The 16767-nt window shown below is 44.0% G+C and overlaps 1 protein-coding gene across 5 annotated transcripts in view; it reads right to left on the bottom strand.

Annotated features, from left to right (window-relative positions):
* Positions 1-16767, bottom strand: part of Cacnb4 (calcium voltage-gated channel auxiliary subunit beta 4) — a 249431-nt gene that overhangs the window by 4404 nt on the left and 228260 nt on the right. For all 5 annotated transcript variants that reach the window (XM_050139961.1, XM_050139962.1, XM_050139963.1 and 2 more), the window contains 2 exons: positions 10183-10278; positions 2645-2830 (listed from right to left, as the gene is read on the bottom strand). In XM_050139961.1, coding sequence (XP_049995918.1) covers positions 2645-2830; positions 10183-10278 — 282 coding nt within the window. The remainder of the gene's footprint in view (positions 1-2644; positions 2831-10182; positions 10279-16767) is intronic.

Raw genomic sequence — 16767 nt, 5'->3', positions numbered from 1 at the left:
CATGTGCAGTAACAGGCTCTGTAAAACGGATACTAAATATCTGACCTAATAAAGCATTTTGATACATAAATGTTCTGCTTGGAGCTCCTGGTCTTCTTCTTTGGGATGCACCATCTATAGCCGCTTTATTATTGATAGTTTACGAATGTTAGTATATGATGCCACATGGCTATACTTCCTGTTGAAACACAGAACTGAAAGGTGATTTGTAAATAGAACTTAATCTACTTAGAGAGGCTTAATACTTAATAATTCTCTCCTTCCATTGCAAAAAAAATGAGGATTATTTTATTACTGGGGAATAAAATTTAGATAAGATCTATTATTTGATTCCTTTCATGAATTCATAAAAGTCTTCTTTCTTCTTAAAGTCACACACTTTACACTTACTTCATTTTGCTCTAGATTGATGATCCTTATAGCCTAAAAGATTACTATCTGGGCCGGGCGGTGGTGGCGCACGCCTTTAATCCCAGCACTCGGGAGGCAGAGGCAGGAGGATCTCTGTGAGGTCGAGACCAGCCTGGTCTACAGAGCTAGCTCCAGGACAGGCTCCAAAGCCACAGTGAAACCCTGTCTCGAAAAACCAAAAAAAAAAAAAATTACTATCTGTACTACCCACTAAACAGTGCACTTGTTTCTGTATCTGACATAGATGTGAAACTCTCAACAAGATTTTCCCAAAGGAATGCACAGCCTCGTGGGGCCAGCTAATTCAGGACTTTACATACTCTTGCTTTCTTAACTGAGTTCTGCAAAAATCATCTTCAGATATAAACCAAATTCTTTTACTATTGTCAACTAAATTAACATCTTAAGGGAGTTATTTGATGGCCCAGAATATGTTATGTGACTTTTTTTTCTCTTATATTAGGAACACCTGTCTGTTTGTGTCTACCAGCTTAGGTAAGTCACATAGACTATAGAGCAGGAACCTGATGTAACCAAGGGCCCAGGTACTTCAGCTTCATACAGGAGGGAACTTATTCAGTGGGTCAGAGATCATGCCATCAAACACCTGTGTTCCTTGGAGAAGTAGTCCACAGGATAAAGAGCACCACGTTAACTCACCAATGCTGCAGCGAGAGCTACTGTAGGTAGACAGTTGCAGGGTTAAGTGTTATACACAAAGCGCAGCATTAGATCCCCCAACACTACAGAGTGTACTGGGTCATACATCTGTTCCCTTTATTGTCATCCAGAGCCAGCCAACGTCAATGGGAATGTTACAGTCAGACAGGCACACAGAAGGAAAACAAGGCAAGAAAGAAATTGTGCCGGTGCATGCAGACACTCTGAACACTACCACCATCCATCTTCCACGTCATTTCTAGGCTTAAAAGAAATGCATTTGTATGGCAGCTTTCCTGCTTACAGAGGCGCTGTCTGCAGTGGAGTAATGTAGTGATAATAGCATTTCAGAGAGTGCCATTTAGCTTAGAGTTAACTCTACAAAATCTTCAATTATGACTATCATTATAACCCATTAAAACAAAACCAGTCATGTCGCCAAGAGGCTCATTTGACTGCATGTTCCTCAGCTTGGGGTCTGGATCCATTCCAGCTCTTTGATAAATGGTAAATAATAATTAATGCAGAAAGGCGGGACTCATTTTATATCACAGTGCCTCTGGCATGCCACATCGAGTTCTGACTGAAGTCTCAGAGCAGCGGAAGAGACGAGCTCCGACCCTCTTTGTGCTTATCCCCCTGCCCCCCCCATTCCCTACACTGACCAACGCAGGCCCTTAGATCCCCCTGGAAACTGAGGATCTGTCACCAGTTCCAAATCTGCTCACTCACTCTGTCTGTACAAGGTGCTGGGGGAGGCAGGGTCAGCAGTCTGTGGGACAAGAATAGTTAAGAGCAGCTAAAGGCCTATCAGTCCTGAAGAATCTGCTTAGCTGTCTGGGGTGCCATGCGGAAGTTGTGAACAATTATGTTGACTAGACATTAAGTCTACTAGAGATGAACTGATCTAAGTAAAACCCGTTATCAATTCATAGTGATATTTTCCAGAATGGGAAACTTGTGGAGAGGGCAGGCTTTGTCAGTGACAGGTCACTATCAGCGTAAGGGTTAGACTTCTTCTTTAATTAAAACAAATTTTAAGGTCTATTTATTTTATAAGTATAAACATTTAGCCTGCATGCATGTCTGGGCACTGCATGTGTGCCAGGTGCCCATGGAGGTCAGATCTCCTGGAACTGGAGTTACAGATGGTTATGAGCTACTATGTTGGTGCTGGTAACTGAACCATGGTCCTCTTCGAGAGCAGAAAACATTCTTAACTGCTGACCCATCTTTCCAGTCTTTAGTGTTTTAAAAAATACTATGTCCTTGCTGGGCAGTGGTGGTGCACACCTTTAATCCCAGCACCTGGGAGGCAAAGGCAGGTGGATTTCTGTGAGTTCGAGACCAGCCTGGTCTACAAGAGCTAGTTCCAGGTCTGGCTCCAAAGCAACACAGAGAAACCCTGTCTCTAAAAACAAACCAACTAACAAACAAAAATACTATGTCCTTTTCTCATGCTTCTTCAGATTAAGAACAATCAGAGTCTTCATCTCAATTAGTTATATATTCAATCCTAAAAATAAAGTGGCAAAAGTTATAAACCAAATGAACAAACAAAAAAATGTGGTACCTGTAATCCAGAGATTGCTGTGGGATATGGTGAAAGGGCTGTGGAGCCCACATTCCTCCCCAGCAATGGGGTCATGGGGGTGCTACTGCTTGTGTGGGTGGCACGCCAGTATGCCTCCAAGTACTCGCCCAGATGCTCACACGCATCCTCCAGCTGATTCTCATCTAATATAACATCAAACATTTCCTGCAGAGTACAAGAAAATCCATCATATTTCCACTGTAGGCTTGACTGAAAACCCCACTTAAGGCATAAGTAGCATTCCTCATATATAATAGCAACTGTTAAATATTAGGATCTTGTGGGAGTTTGAATATAATTGGCCCCCCAAATCTCACAAGGAGTGGTACTATTAGGAGGTGTGGCTTTGATGAAGAGGGCATGGCCTTGTTGGAGGAAGTGTGTCACTGTGGGGACAGGCTTTGAGGTTTCCTATGCTCAAGATACTGCTAAGTGTTTTAGTCGGCTTCCTGTGGCCTGCATATCATCAAGATGTAACCAGTATCATGTCTGCCTGCACAGTACCATGCTCCTCTCGGTGATTATAATGGACTGAACCTCTAATACTGTAAGCAAGAAAACCCAAATGAACGTTTTCCTTGTAAGAGTTGCGATGGTCATGGTGTCTCTTCACAGCAATAGAAACCCTAAGACAGACTTTTCCTGATTTAAAGAGGAAAAAAAAATGAGGCAGACATGCCAGTACTGAATAATAAGAAAACACACATGTATTCACACTTTTGTCCATATAGTCCTATACAGCTGAATTCCACCAACTTCAAAATACAAAAGAAACAAATTAATGCTGATCCTCAAAAAGGAGTTCTGAAAGTGACTAGAGCCAGGAGCATGCCCTTGAAAGAAATATTACGGTAACTGTGTTGAAGGTAATAACAAGTACACAGTTCATTTTCAGAATGCTCATGAAAATTAGTTTATCTGTCTCATGATAAAACAATAAGGAAAGAAAGTTGGGGATGGATATTGGAGAACATCCAACCATGATGGCTGCTACCATCTGACTGTTTTGTGAAATGGTTAAGAACAGTTTAACTGGGGAAGGAGGGACCACACGAGGAGCAGCTGATGTCTGTCTTTATGTCAGTAAGAGCTTTGCTCAACATTGACCTGAAAATGGGAAGCAGTGTTTGTTCCCCAGAAGGGTGGAATGGTTCTTCTGTTATGGCAGGGTAACTGTGAAAAAAACTGAGGGTAAACCCAATGCATAGGCTCCTCAGTGAGAAAGGAAGAGGACCTCGGTGCCTCACCAAGAGAAAGCAGTTCTAGAGGGACGTGCTGGCACTCCCCGCAGAAGCGAGGGTGCCGAGCCAGCCTTCTCAGACCACCTTCACCACACTCCCCCTGCTTCTATGAATTCATTTTACCAAAATAAGAACTTCCTGTAGTAAGCCAAATGCATAGTTACTGCCACCAGCATTGACAGTGCTGTGGTAACAAGAAAACATGGAGTTGGTAGTGTCCCAGCTAAGCTTCTTCTCAGCGCTTAGAGCCAAGGATGCTTGAAGCTGTCATTACTATGATCTCATCACCAGTGTTCACTTTGTAGTTTTGATGCTGAGGGTTGAACCCACAAACTCAGGAAAGCTAAACATATACTCTCCCACTGATCAGATTCCCCCAGTCTACTATTAAATGCTCACTGAATCAACCTTTGCAGACAAATTTGTGCCTAACTGGAAAGGAATTTGAAGGCCCTTATCATGGGACTTCGAAAGCTAGTGACTTCAGTCCGCACTGCCTTGGTTTGAGAAGACTCAAACCAGGTCAGCTTACACAGAAAAATGCTCACCAAGAACACTTATCAATATGATTTTCAATGGACATTTTATTCATTCATACAATATTTGCTCAGCATTTTTTTTTTGTTCCAGAATGTATGGGCAATTCAGTGGCAAAGAAGTCTGACCTTACCCTGTGTTTGAGAGTCATATGTACCATCTGGTTGGAGAAGTAGGGCTTGAAGTACCCAAACCCTTAATAATCCATGTTACGCCTAGACTAATTCAGAACTATGCAGAGATCAAGAAAATAAAGTCTGGGGCTGGGGCTTAACATTCTCTACTTACAAAGCGGTCTGGGAAGACTTGCTGAACTTATTAGGAAGAGGAAATGATGGGTGAAATAAAACAGGTAAAGAAAACCCTGTGGGTCACAAGATACAGAACACCTAGTACCTAAAGCTTTGGTTGCCAGAAACCCTCACTGTAAATGTCACTTCCCACTAAGTAAACCAAAGAACTCTCTCTTGCCTTCAAAAACCTCTCCACCCATGGATAGCACAGAGTTCAGCAAGTTACAAGATGAGACCTGAGACCCATCCTCGATGCTCTGATAGAGACCATGTTTCTGCAGTGACTACTTGAACAGAACGAGAATGACTTCAGCCCCAAAGCACCACAGGCTGACTATAAGGACATAGCTGGAAAGAGGACAGTGGGCAGTGCTCACCAAAGGGCCCCTCCCTGCTCTACCCAGCTCCATGGTTTCACAGGTTCATCCTATCGTTGTTGATATTCACTGTCAAATTTGATTACATAGGTCTCAATCATTAATATGGGTTTGTTTATTCCCACCAAGACATTAAAGATCCATTCTTAGACTGGAACGATCCTAACAATCAATCAATCAATCTCTCTCTCTCTCTCTCTCTCTCTCTCTCTCTCTCTCTCTCTCTCTCTCTCTCTCTCTCTCTCTCTCTCTCTCTCTCTCTCTCTCTCTCCTTTTCTCCCCCTCTCTCTCTGTATCTCTGTGTTGCTATGCCTAGAACTCAGGGCTCCCCACATTAGCCAAATGCTGTTGACTAATCTTGGGCTACAACCAACACAAATAGTTTTGACAAAGGTGATAGGAATGTAATAGTGGAAAAAAACGTAGTCTCTTCCATAAATAGTTGACAAAATTGGATATGCTTATACAAAGAATAAAACCGGATCCTTTTCTCTCACCACACAGAAAACATAATTCAAAATAGAAAAAAAAATTAACTCTTAAGCCTGAAACCACGAAGTGACTACATGAAAACAAGGGAAATTCTTTAAGTCATTAGTGTAGGCAAGAAAAGAAACTAGATCGTAATCTAAATACACAGGCAACGAAAGTCAAAATAGACAAAATGAGTCCACACGAAGATGAGAAATGTCAGCACAAGAAAGCGGACGACAGGACGGAGAGATGACCTACTGGGGAGGGAAGGAGCCTGCAAATGGAACGCTGCACACTGACATTCAGAATGCAGACAGAACCAAAAGAGACGAACATCAAAAAACCAAGCAACCTAATTTTAAGACAGGCTAAAGAACTACATGGATACTTTTTAAAATGAAACATACAGATGGCCAACAAGCACATGACAAAAGCTCACCTTCACTAATTATAGGAGCAATGCGAATCTAACTCCAATGAGTGCCGCATGTTGGCTCAAGCCTGTAATCCCAGCACACGCAAAGCTAAGGCAGAAGAATCACAAGTTCGAGTTCAGCCAGGCAAGTCCTAGGTCAGCCTACGTTGCGGAATGAAACTTTGTCCTTATGCAAAGAAACAGAACGGGGGCTCCAGACACAGCTCTGCACTAAAGCATTTGCCTAGGATGTCCTAGGCTTGGGTTTGATTCTTAACAACACAACAAAAATAACCGCAGTTAAAAGACCATCTCACTCCTGTTAGAATGGTTATTATAAAAATATAAGAAATAATGGAAACTCTTACACACTCCTGGTGAGAATGGACAGTAGTATAGTCATTATGGAAAACAAACAAAAACAGGAGGCTCCTCATAAAAGTAGAATTACCACGTGGTCTGAGATGAAGTATTTATATCTAAGAGAGATTTGCACCCCCAAGATCATTGCAGGACTATTCAGAATAGCCAAAATATAGAATCACCCTAGGTGCCTTATAATAAATGGATGGGTAAAGAAAATGCAGTAAGTTACATAATAAAATACTATACGGGTGTGGGAAAGATGGGATGGCTAGAGGTGTGTTGAGTAAAAGAATGCAAATGAGCAAGATACAACTTCTTGTTTATGTATGGAAACCAAGAAGTCAGCCTCGTAGAGAGCTGCTGAATGGACGGGAAGGCAGGGGGACGGGAAAGATTGAGAGGGAGTTTTGATTGAGAGGGAGTTTTAGAGACGGGGAAGGGTGACGGGAGAATAGGGGTGGTCCCATGTTGCAGAAGAGCAGACGAATCTGTGCAATGCACAGCTTGTTGACGAATGGAGTGAAACCATTAATCTGTACACTTAATATTTGATAAATAAAATAAAATAAATAATTTAAAAAGTAAGGCTCAAAGCCGGACTGCAAGGTGTTGAGTGCGGGGGACATGGACTTGAGTGTCCCCCACTACGCTGTCACTATGGTAAGGACAATCAGCACACCGCTAATTACAAGGAATTTTTAATAAAGTGCGTCCCTTTGCCAATGGGTAGAATATGCACACATCAGCACAGGACTGTTTTCTCAAGCTTGATCGATTATTGCAAACTGCTTTTTTATTGCTAAACGGTGGCTACATGGTATAAAGGATGGTTTGGAACGCTCCTAGGCTTTCAAAAGCACAACAAAAGCAAATTTCACCTTCTGAATGACACCGATCTAAGTACTTGCTTCCAACTGGGAAGAATCTCACAGACTACGTGTCTTGACATTTTTTTTTTCTGTTTAGGAAATGAAATAGCTGAACAGAGCAACTTACTCGAAGGACAGCAGGAAGGGGATTTTTCTTAAAGAAGTCTACAACAAAATCAAAGGGAAATTCAAAGCGAAGCAACTCAATGAATTCTGCAAACCAGAATTTTTAAGGCCACATTTTAAAATGAATATAAAAGGCATGCCTAATCAGCTGCTTCCCGTGCAATGCAGGAAGCCCTAAGCCTGGAAAGTGACGGAGAGCTATTTAATCAGCAAAGTCCGAGGCAGTGAACAGTTTGCCCCTCCGCTATCATGCCTGTGATGACAGCCTGTGGTGATAGCGAACAGAGCAGGTCCAGAGAGCTGCCATGCCGAACACCTCCGTCATCCCAGGATGGAGCTATTTCTGCAGCCGAGGCATGTGGGATCCATGCAGCTGCTAAAGAAAGCAACCACTGAGTGAGCAGAGGTGCCGAAGGGGCAGAAACAGGGGGTGCCGGGAGCCGTTTTCTGGATATGCATTTTCAGAAATACCTAGAACAGAAGCACTGAGATTTCCGGGTGGTGGAAAAAAACCTGACAGACACCCAGAGCTTGGCAAAGAGCAAGGCTGAAGAGAGCCGGGAAACTGAAGGTTTTTGATGGAGGAAAAAGCTGAAGTCCAGGTGTCAGAGAAGGAGCTTGTCCTCTAAGAGGAGGCTTTTCACAGGTGACAGACAGTAGGACAGATGGAGAAGCTGATGTGTCAATGAAGGGCAGGGCCACACCATGACCAGGAACTCATGCCCCTTATTTAAGTCTAAACTTCAGGCCAGCGCCCTGAAGGTGGATTCATAGGGACCCGCCGATCTCATTGCTCTTGCTCACAGTGTGGCCACATTGAACCATGATCCTTGCTTCATTATTTGTTCCTTCAATGGACACACTGTGCATAGGTCACAGTGGGACCTTGTAAGGGCTGCTGAATCCCACGCTTTGACTCTAAAAACTTCAGGAATGTTCTCAGCAGCTCAATTTTAATAGGACATAAGTTATTGCCTCCAGAAATTATTTCAACCAAGGGTTAATAAATTGACTTAAAAAGAAACGTTTCCCCCAATAAATCTCTTATAATTATATTTCCATTTTTAGTGACTGCGTTCTAAAATGCCATACCAATTATAACTACCATTCTAAGATTGTCCTAAAAAGTAGAAAGAATTGCACGGTCCCTGGCTTTTAGTAGCTGTCCAGTAAAGATCATTTCTCTTCAACCGTGAAACATTACAGGGCCAGAGGTCGGATGGCATATGCTTTTATAGTTTCTCGGTGTTTAATCAAACATTCCACCCTGTAAGCAACTTCCTTAGTAGGCAATGTGGCTTTAGACATCTTAACATAGAGCTCTGGATTTATCTGCGGGCGGTAACCTGATAACTGTGTGTGTGTAGGGGAGGGAGGCTGTGCTGGGGAGAAGAGGAAACCGCTTTGAAGTCAGACAGATCCACTCCTAATCTTAATGTGCCGAATGATCTCAACAAACTCATTGATGAGCTCTGTCTTCAGTTGCCCCAGCAATAAAGAGGGGCTTAGGCTGTATTTTACAGGCTCATAGCAGGGATTACAGATGATCTGTAGAAAGCATCGAGAGAGCCCCCTGGCCCTTGTTACATATCTAATGAAAGGATGTATCATTGTTCTTGCCTTTCAGGCCTGCCCAGTCTTTCATCCACTCGTCACTCCCTCTGCTCACATTTATTACAAACCCACTATGACAGGGAGGCGCGATACAACAGTGACCCCAATACGGATGGAGGCCAGCAGACTATATGCGGCGTAGCGCAGGATGCGCCTGGACAGCGTAGGCCATGTGCCAGGCACTGTTCTAAGAATGTTTCCACATACGCACACACATGCTTCTTGAATTTTTACCCTAACCTTGCTCAGCAGGTATCTCGCTCAGGTCTATCTAATTCGTCTGTGCTTGAATAGTCAATCTGTGTCGCTTCTCCAAGTACTTGAATTGGATCCTATGCTTTTGCAGAGCATAAATACAAATAAAATATAAATATATCCTATTTATATCTCTAGTGACGCAACCAAGAAGACGTTATTTCTTTTAGAGAAATCATGAGTCAATTGACCAAGCACACATGACTAACCACCACGGCCCGAGAGCCTGTGAGAACAGCCACCCTTCCCAGCCCACCAAGGTGCACCTTCTCACCCTGCAGGTGTTTCCTAGCAACGACACTAGGCAGCGTACAGTTTTCACCCCTCGCCATTGATCCCCCCCCATCTGTTATAAACATGGAGACGCTCTAGCTGCAAGCCAGTTTTGACCTTCCACCTCACACTTTTTCATGCCCACCGGAATCTTCTGGCAGAAAAGCTGAAACAAAGCCAAGCTGGTGTATTTTACTTTTTTTCTTTTCTTACAAGTGTTCCATGACTAGACATGGCGCCCAAGTCCTGGCAACGGAATCAAGGAAGTAGTGGGAACAGCGGGTTTCACACTTTGAGTTCACTTCTCCTGCCAAGACAGATGCCAACATGCCCCGGAAGCCTGAGCCCACCCAATGGAACAGTAGCAGCTCACGGCAAGAATCCTTCACCATGTCTGAAGCAGTGCTTCTCAGCCTTCCTGATGCGACCCTTCAATACAGTCCCTCATGTTGTGGTGACCACCAGCCATACACTTATTTTCATGGCTACTTCATAACTGTACTTTTCCACTGTTAGGAATCATAATGTAGATATCTGGGATTTCCTGTGGTCTTAGGCGACCCCTGTGAAAGGATCATTCGAGCCCCTGAGGGGTTATAATACACAGATTGAGAACCACTGCTGTAGAATAAAAGGAACTAGCCTTCAGTGATTAAAACAGAAAAGATTTTACTTACAGGCGGGCACTGGGCCAGTTTATCGGCTGCCACCAGTTGAACATTCAAGTGTTTGCTCTGAGACTTTCCTCTGGACTTAATCAGCCGCTGTAAAACCTGAGAGAGGATAACAGGAGCCTGAGTCATTGTCAATGAGTTGAAAGAAAACCAAACACAGCGGGATTGTTTCCTACAGCACACATAACCCTGAGGACTAGTAAGGAGGCCCTACAATGTGAGCAATCACACTTAGAATCTCCATGGTGATGCTGCCCACCTCACTGTGGGCCTGGTGTGGACTGGGCATGTCTGTCCTCTCCTAGTCCCTGTGGGGTCCTAGTGACAGACAGCCTCACTTCCCACCTAGACTTGTAAGTCTCTTTCAGATGTCAGAACTTCCTCTCAAAGAGAAAAGGGTGGTCTGACCTTGTTTATGTTGAGTCAATATTTTGATGTTATTTGGTTCAGTAATATTTCGGTTTATTACCTCCATGTCAGATAAATATCAAAGTATGTCATATTTTTCAATATCTAATAAGATATTTGGTTTAATTTTATATTAATCAAACTATTTGAGGCATGGAAACCTAGGTAAAACATTTATGTTGGAACACTGTTACACATAAAACAGAAGATATCTATGCCTTTGGTCATAGCTATAGCTGCATTTGGCCATTAGTTTTGTTTAGGTTGAAGTGGGGCCCTCTCTACTTCAACCATGCTACTTTACGAAGTTCTGATACCTCAGTGCACAGGTCCATGCAAGTCCCTGACTCTGGACTTCCAGACACCACAGCAATGGGACAGTGGAGGTAGTGGTGACCTTAGCCTTGCTGCAAAGGATTCTTGGTACCCTAGCAGCTATTGTCAAGGACACTTCCAGTGGTTGAGGCAAGGCCAGTGTGTTCTAGGCACACCCCTTAATCAACCGGCGGTGGGTGGGATTCCCACAGTTAAAGTATAGGAGCAGTTCTCTCCAGGATGCTGAAAGCTTGTGAACTATAACAGGCCACAGCTTCTTTAGGTTTTTCTCTGACCACAGAAGAAGACCACGGTTTGGGTGGGGAGTTGAGCAAGCATTTAGGCAAACCAACTACATTCTAGGAGGCGCTGGAAAAGAGCTGTTAGGATAATGTCTCTTGGCGGATTAGCGGGGTGTAGAGGGGAGGTTGGGGGAGGAGACAAGAGGAGAGGAGGGAGGGGAAATTGAGGTCCCGGATGCAAAATGGACAGACAGGCAGACAGACAGATGATGCTTCTCATGGGTATCTATTTCATATCTATTTTTAGGACACCATCACTATTTAAAAGCAAGAGGGAGGACGTTGAGCAGGCTCAGTGGGGAAAGATGAACACTACCAAGCCTGGTGACCTGAGTTCAATCCTGAGAGCCCACACGGTGGGAGGGGAGAAGGTACTTCCACAAGCTGTCCTCTGACCCCACATATATGCTGTGACCGCACAAGTGTACACACACACACACACACACACACACACACACACACACACACACACACAGAGAGAGAGAGAGAGAGAGAGAGAGAGAGAGAGAGAGAGAGAGANCTGAGATTTCCGGGTGGTGGAAAAAAACCTGACAGACACCCAGAGCTTGGCAAAGAGCAAGGCTGAAGAGAGCCGGGAAACTGAAGGTTTTTGATGTTTAAAAGAATCCTAAGTACTTCCCCACCTCCCTTGTTAAGGAGTTTCACCGACTCAGGGGCCGTCTGTGATGAAGCCAGAGAAGGAGCAAACTGAAGTGGTCGCTCCGGTTTTTACACAAGAAACCGTAGCGTTCAGATCCTATATGAGTAACGGAGTAAATTATGTTCTTTTGGGAGGGAAAACATACAAAGAATGGCTGGTAAATTTTCCTTAACGACTACACAATACAAACTACTCGCGTATCTTGTCCAACACGTTTATCCAGGGAGTTGTAACTTACTATTTTTAACGCAAAGCTTAAAAACATAAGAAACTAATTATGCAGTTAGTTTTACCTCCTTTTAATTTTAAATGAAATTAAATCTCTCACTTTATGTGTATGAGTGTTTTTGCCTGCATGTGTGCATACTTGGTGGGCAAAGAGATTGGGAGAGACCATCAGATCCCCTGGAACTGGTTGTGAGCTTCCATGTGGGTTCTGGGAGTTACACTCCGGTCCACTAAAAAAGCAGCCAGTGCTCTTAACTCATAAACCATCTCTCCAGTCTCTTGAGCCTGGCGGTGGTGGCGCATACCTTTAATCCCAGCACTCAGGAGGCAGAGGCAGACGGACCTCTGTGAGTTCGAGGCCAGCCTGGTCTACAGAGTGAGTTCCAGGACATCTAGGGCTGTTACACAGAGAAACCTTGTCTCAAAACAGCCAAAACCAAGTAAAAAAGAAAAGATGGTTCACACACTACTGAGTTTTAGCTACACAGGTTAGACGTGTGCAAACTCCATGGCTTTATATTTTGCTTTCATTTATTTATTGTGCATAGATAACAGCCTCGTGTGCAGCATCTTCCTATTTCTAAGAGGGAGCAGTCAATACCAGGGAGATATATAACTCCATTTCTTTGTATCTGCAACCGTAGTGTAGAGAGTCCCTTAAGGTGCCACCATTTAAGAAGAATGACCAGCAAATGCTACTCAGTAAAATAACATAGCTGGTTGGCTCAACACAATAATATTAATTTTACATAATAACCAGCCAGTAAACATTACTTTCCCATCGAAATGGCGTTCTCTGTACTGTTGAAGTCTCTGCGGTCCTAAGTCCTCAACTCACTGCTCAACTACTGATGGGAAACTACGTTTAATCATCTTTTGTTGTTTATAGATCCAGGAGCTCTTGTGGGGATAAAGGAAAGCCAATCAATAACGACAGACTCTGGAGGGAGCGCTACCTTGAGGTGACAGGCAAACAACGCAATCAGTTCTTGCCAGTAATAGGTGGAGCCGACACAAAGGCAAGAGTATGGAGACACTGATTGCTTATAGCTCATCTCCTGTTTATGACATTTATTATGTCTTCCCATTCTTACTCTTCAAAGGCAGTAACCCCGCCTGGCCGTGTGGTTACCCACGGAAAAGGCACTCGGTGTTTTTGTTATGTTTATGTCAATTGTACGTGTTCTATCGTAGCATGGGTGGGAAGGGGGCGTGTCCACCATGCTATGCCCAGGTTGGTTGCTTGAAATCTCTAGAAATGGGGATACTGAAACTGGATCCTGGGAGGCCTTGTTTCATGAAGATGTAGAACAGATCACTCTAGTTTTGAAAAAGCAGGGTTAAAAATTACATGGCAGGCACCCAGGGTTTTATAACAATGAACGCGGCGGTAGGGAGAACCTGCCGGAGAGATGAGTGAATCGGAAGAGTCTCAGTGACTTAAGGACCGCTGGAACTGGGCAGTGGAAAATCCCCCTCAGAACTTGCATGCATGACAGAGCGACTTAGAGTCCATTCAACCACGGGAAACAGAGCAGGATAGAGGAGAACCACTCTCGTTCTCAGAGTGTTAGAGGTTTGCAGGCAAGCCTCTGCCGAAAGGATGAGCTCAGCTCTTGCAGAGAGTGGTGAGTGCCAATTCGCACACACAAAAAGCCATTACGCAGCTCAGAGAGCCACCAGGTCAGCTTCTGGTAGCACAAGACAGCTTGTAACTAAGTGGGATTAAAGGATTATATTTCATTTATCATCCAATTGCCTATCTGCTTTTCTTGCCAGGCATTATGCAACTCTTATTACCACAGTACTGGGACAAGTTCTTAAAACGCACTATTCTCCACTTCTCTGAGAAGGAAAAGATACCAAGACCCAGGGAAAACAACTGAAATAAAAAATATATAGTGTGTTGACACACACCAAGAAAACACAATCCAGCTAACCATACAATAAAGAATCTTCGATGGCTCCTGCATCCCAGTGCCTGGGGACACTTTCCTGTTTGGCTCTCAGTATTTTCCCAGGTACATATTTTTAAATGGCCACAGGTTCCTTGGTCCTCCATGTACTGAGATGGAACATTTTGTGCCCTCTCCTTGAAGCTGGGTAGCTGTTGTGAGCACCCTGATCAGCGGAATGTTGTAGAGATGCTGGGCTGGGCTGAGTCCTTAGGAGACTGTATTTTATCATAAAGGTACAATGTGAGAACCCATGTCCCTACAGAAAAGAGCTCATGACAAAGGCCCTGGACCAAGTGAAAAGCAAGAATTGGCTGAGTCCCTCTACTCAATCCTGCTGAGAGATCAGTCAGTCATCAGACAAAATGCTACCTACTAGCCACCGTTTGAAGTGGCCATGTTTAGGGTCATTTGATTTGCACTAATAGGTAACAAAACTTGGCCTAGAAGAAGCGTGGCCGTTTCTTTCGGCTGCATTAGGTCTACTTCTTGTTTCTACAAAGTTTGAAAGGAGTCCAGCCGTCCCCATGGTTTACATGTATGATGACCATGGCTACTCAAAGGCAAAGCTGAATTGTTTTAGAAAGGACCCCACTAGCCTCAACAAACCTAAATTAGTTACTACCTGGCCCTTAACTAAAATGTTTATTGACCCCTCTAGTAAAAGCCTTACCCATGGAACCCATGTATTCTCTCTTCTGGACAACAGGCAGTATGTTGGCTGGTTTATGTCAATCAACATAACGAGAGTCATTTGGGAAGAGGGAACCTCAATTGAGAAAATGCCTCCACAGGTTTTCTTGATAGACAATGGATGTGGAAGGCCCATTTCACTGTGGGCAGTACTAGCCCTGTGTCGATGGTTCTGGGTGCCAAAAAGAAAGCAGGTTCAGAGAGGAACAATCCAGCAAGCAGGGTTCCTCTGTGGCCTCTGCTTTAGTCATTTTCCCAGGTTTCTGACTTGAGTTCCTGCCCTGACTTCCCTGGATGGGGGGAACCGGCTTTAAGATGAAATAAACCCTTTCTTCCCCAAGTTGCTTGTGGTCATAGTGTTTTTATCGCAGCAACAGAAGCCCTAATAGATGTGGTAGCTAACACATTGCATTTACTATTAGAGCAGTGCTTCTCAACCTTCCTAATGCTGTGACCCATGATACAGTCCCTCATACTGTGGTGACCCCAACCCTAAAATTATCTTTATTGCTACTTCATAACTGCAATTCTGCTGCTATGAAGTATAATGTAGATATCTGTATTTTCCAGTGGTCTTGGGCGACCCTTATGAAAGGGTCATTTGACCTCCCCAAAGGTTGTGACCCACAGGTTGAGAACCACTGCTCTAGAGCCTCCCTGGATTAAGACACATAGATATGTTATCATTGCCCAAGGTCTCTGACTTTTGGGAAGGCAGTTCACCTCTTCCTGGTCTCAGTGGCCCTACTTGTAAAATGAGGAGAGTGGAACAGAATTGTATTTCCTTTTAAGTGTTCCATGAAACATTAAACCCACAGGCTGTTCTGTGGAAAGAGACCTGCACGGAATATCCTCTATTCTCCAGGAGCTACAAAGAGTATGTTAGCAAAATGGGGTTTCTGCACAAAGAAACCCAATGACCTGTGTTTGCATTAGCATCCTCTCACACATCTTTGGATCCAGCATGCTTTTCCCAATATCAGCTGACATCATCGTACAGAGCCCAATAGTAAGATGCATACTGCAGGAAACCCTGTGTGGTTCTCCTTCACGCCAATAGTCCCTGGCACTAGAATCACCCTTGTAGCTACAGAAAGTTAAGTTTTCTTCAGTGTCCATTGAGAGGCCTCTTTCTAAAACCTGCTGCCTGCTACTATCACTGCAGCATGAGACCCTGCTAGTAGAATCTGCTGAGTTGGCAGACTGGAGACACAGCAAGAAAGTGAGTGGCAGCCTCTCCTAACAGAAGTAAAATGCCACAGTGATAACCGGTCTCTGGGTGACGATGATAATTACGGTCTTGAAGTAAAGGGATAAATGCAGACACATTTTTAAATTGCTCCTAGTTTTTGTCATCTGAAATTTTCTTCATGTGGGCCAAAATAGAATGCACAATTCTTTCCCAGAATGACAAAGTCCACGAACATACTACCACATGCTTAGAAAGGCACAAGGTAACTACGTATTCAGACTGCTTGTTGACAGTGCCAGGCCATCTGACCAGTTATTCAGACTAAGACAGATGTGTCTGTCCTGCTAATATAATAGAGGAGGGCTGTCCCCCGAGTACCCTGGCAGGTTGAGGTTACTAACCTAGGGACAGGACCACAGTGTTGTTATATGTAAGTATGTGAATCGTCTATTTTTTGGTCCCACCTATCTCAGAGGTAGCAATACGCCATAGGTAACATAGACCCCTTGTCATCCTCCTGGCATGAAGAAAGTTGTGCCAAAGAGACACTTCTCTTGGGCTATCAGACCCCTGAAACAACAGACTCCAAGGGATTGGCATTTTCTCAGGAATTTTTTTGCTGGTGGAGGAAAAAGCTGAAGTCCAGGTGTCAGAGAAGGAGCTTGTCCTCTAAGAGGAGGCTTTTCACAGGTGACAGACAGTAGGACAGATGGAGAAGCTGATGTGTCAATGAAGGGCAGGGCCACACCATGACCAGGAACTCATGCCCCTTATTTAAGTCTAAACTTCAGGCCAGCGCCCTGAAGGTGGATTCATAGGGACCCGCCGATCTCA

The sequence above is a fragment of the Alexandromys fortis genome, unplaced genomic scaffold (genome assembly GCF_014885135.2).
Source record: "Alexandromys fortis isolate MF-2015 unplaced genomic scaffold, M_Fortis_MF-2015_v1.1 scaffold_33, whole genome shotgun sequence".
Taxonomy (NCBI): Eukaryota; Metazoa; Chordata; class Mammalia; order Rodentia; family Cricetidae; genus Alexandromys; species Alexandromys fortis.
This window is presented reverse-complemented; position numbering and strand designations above follow the sequence as displayed.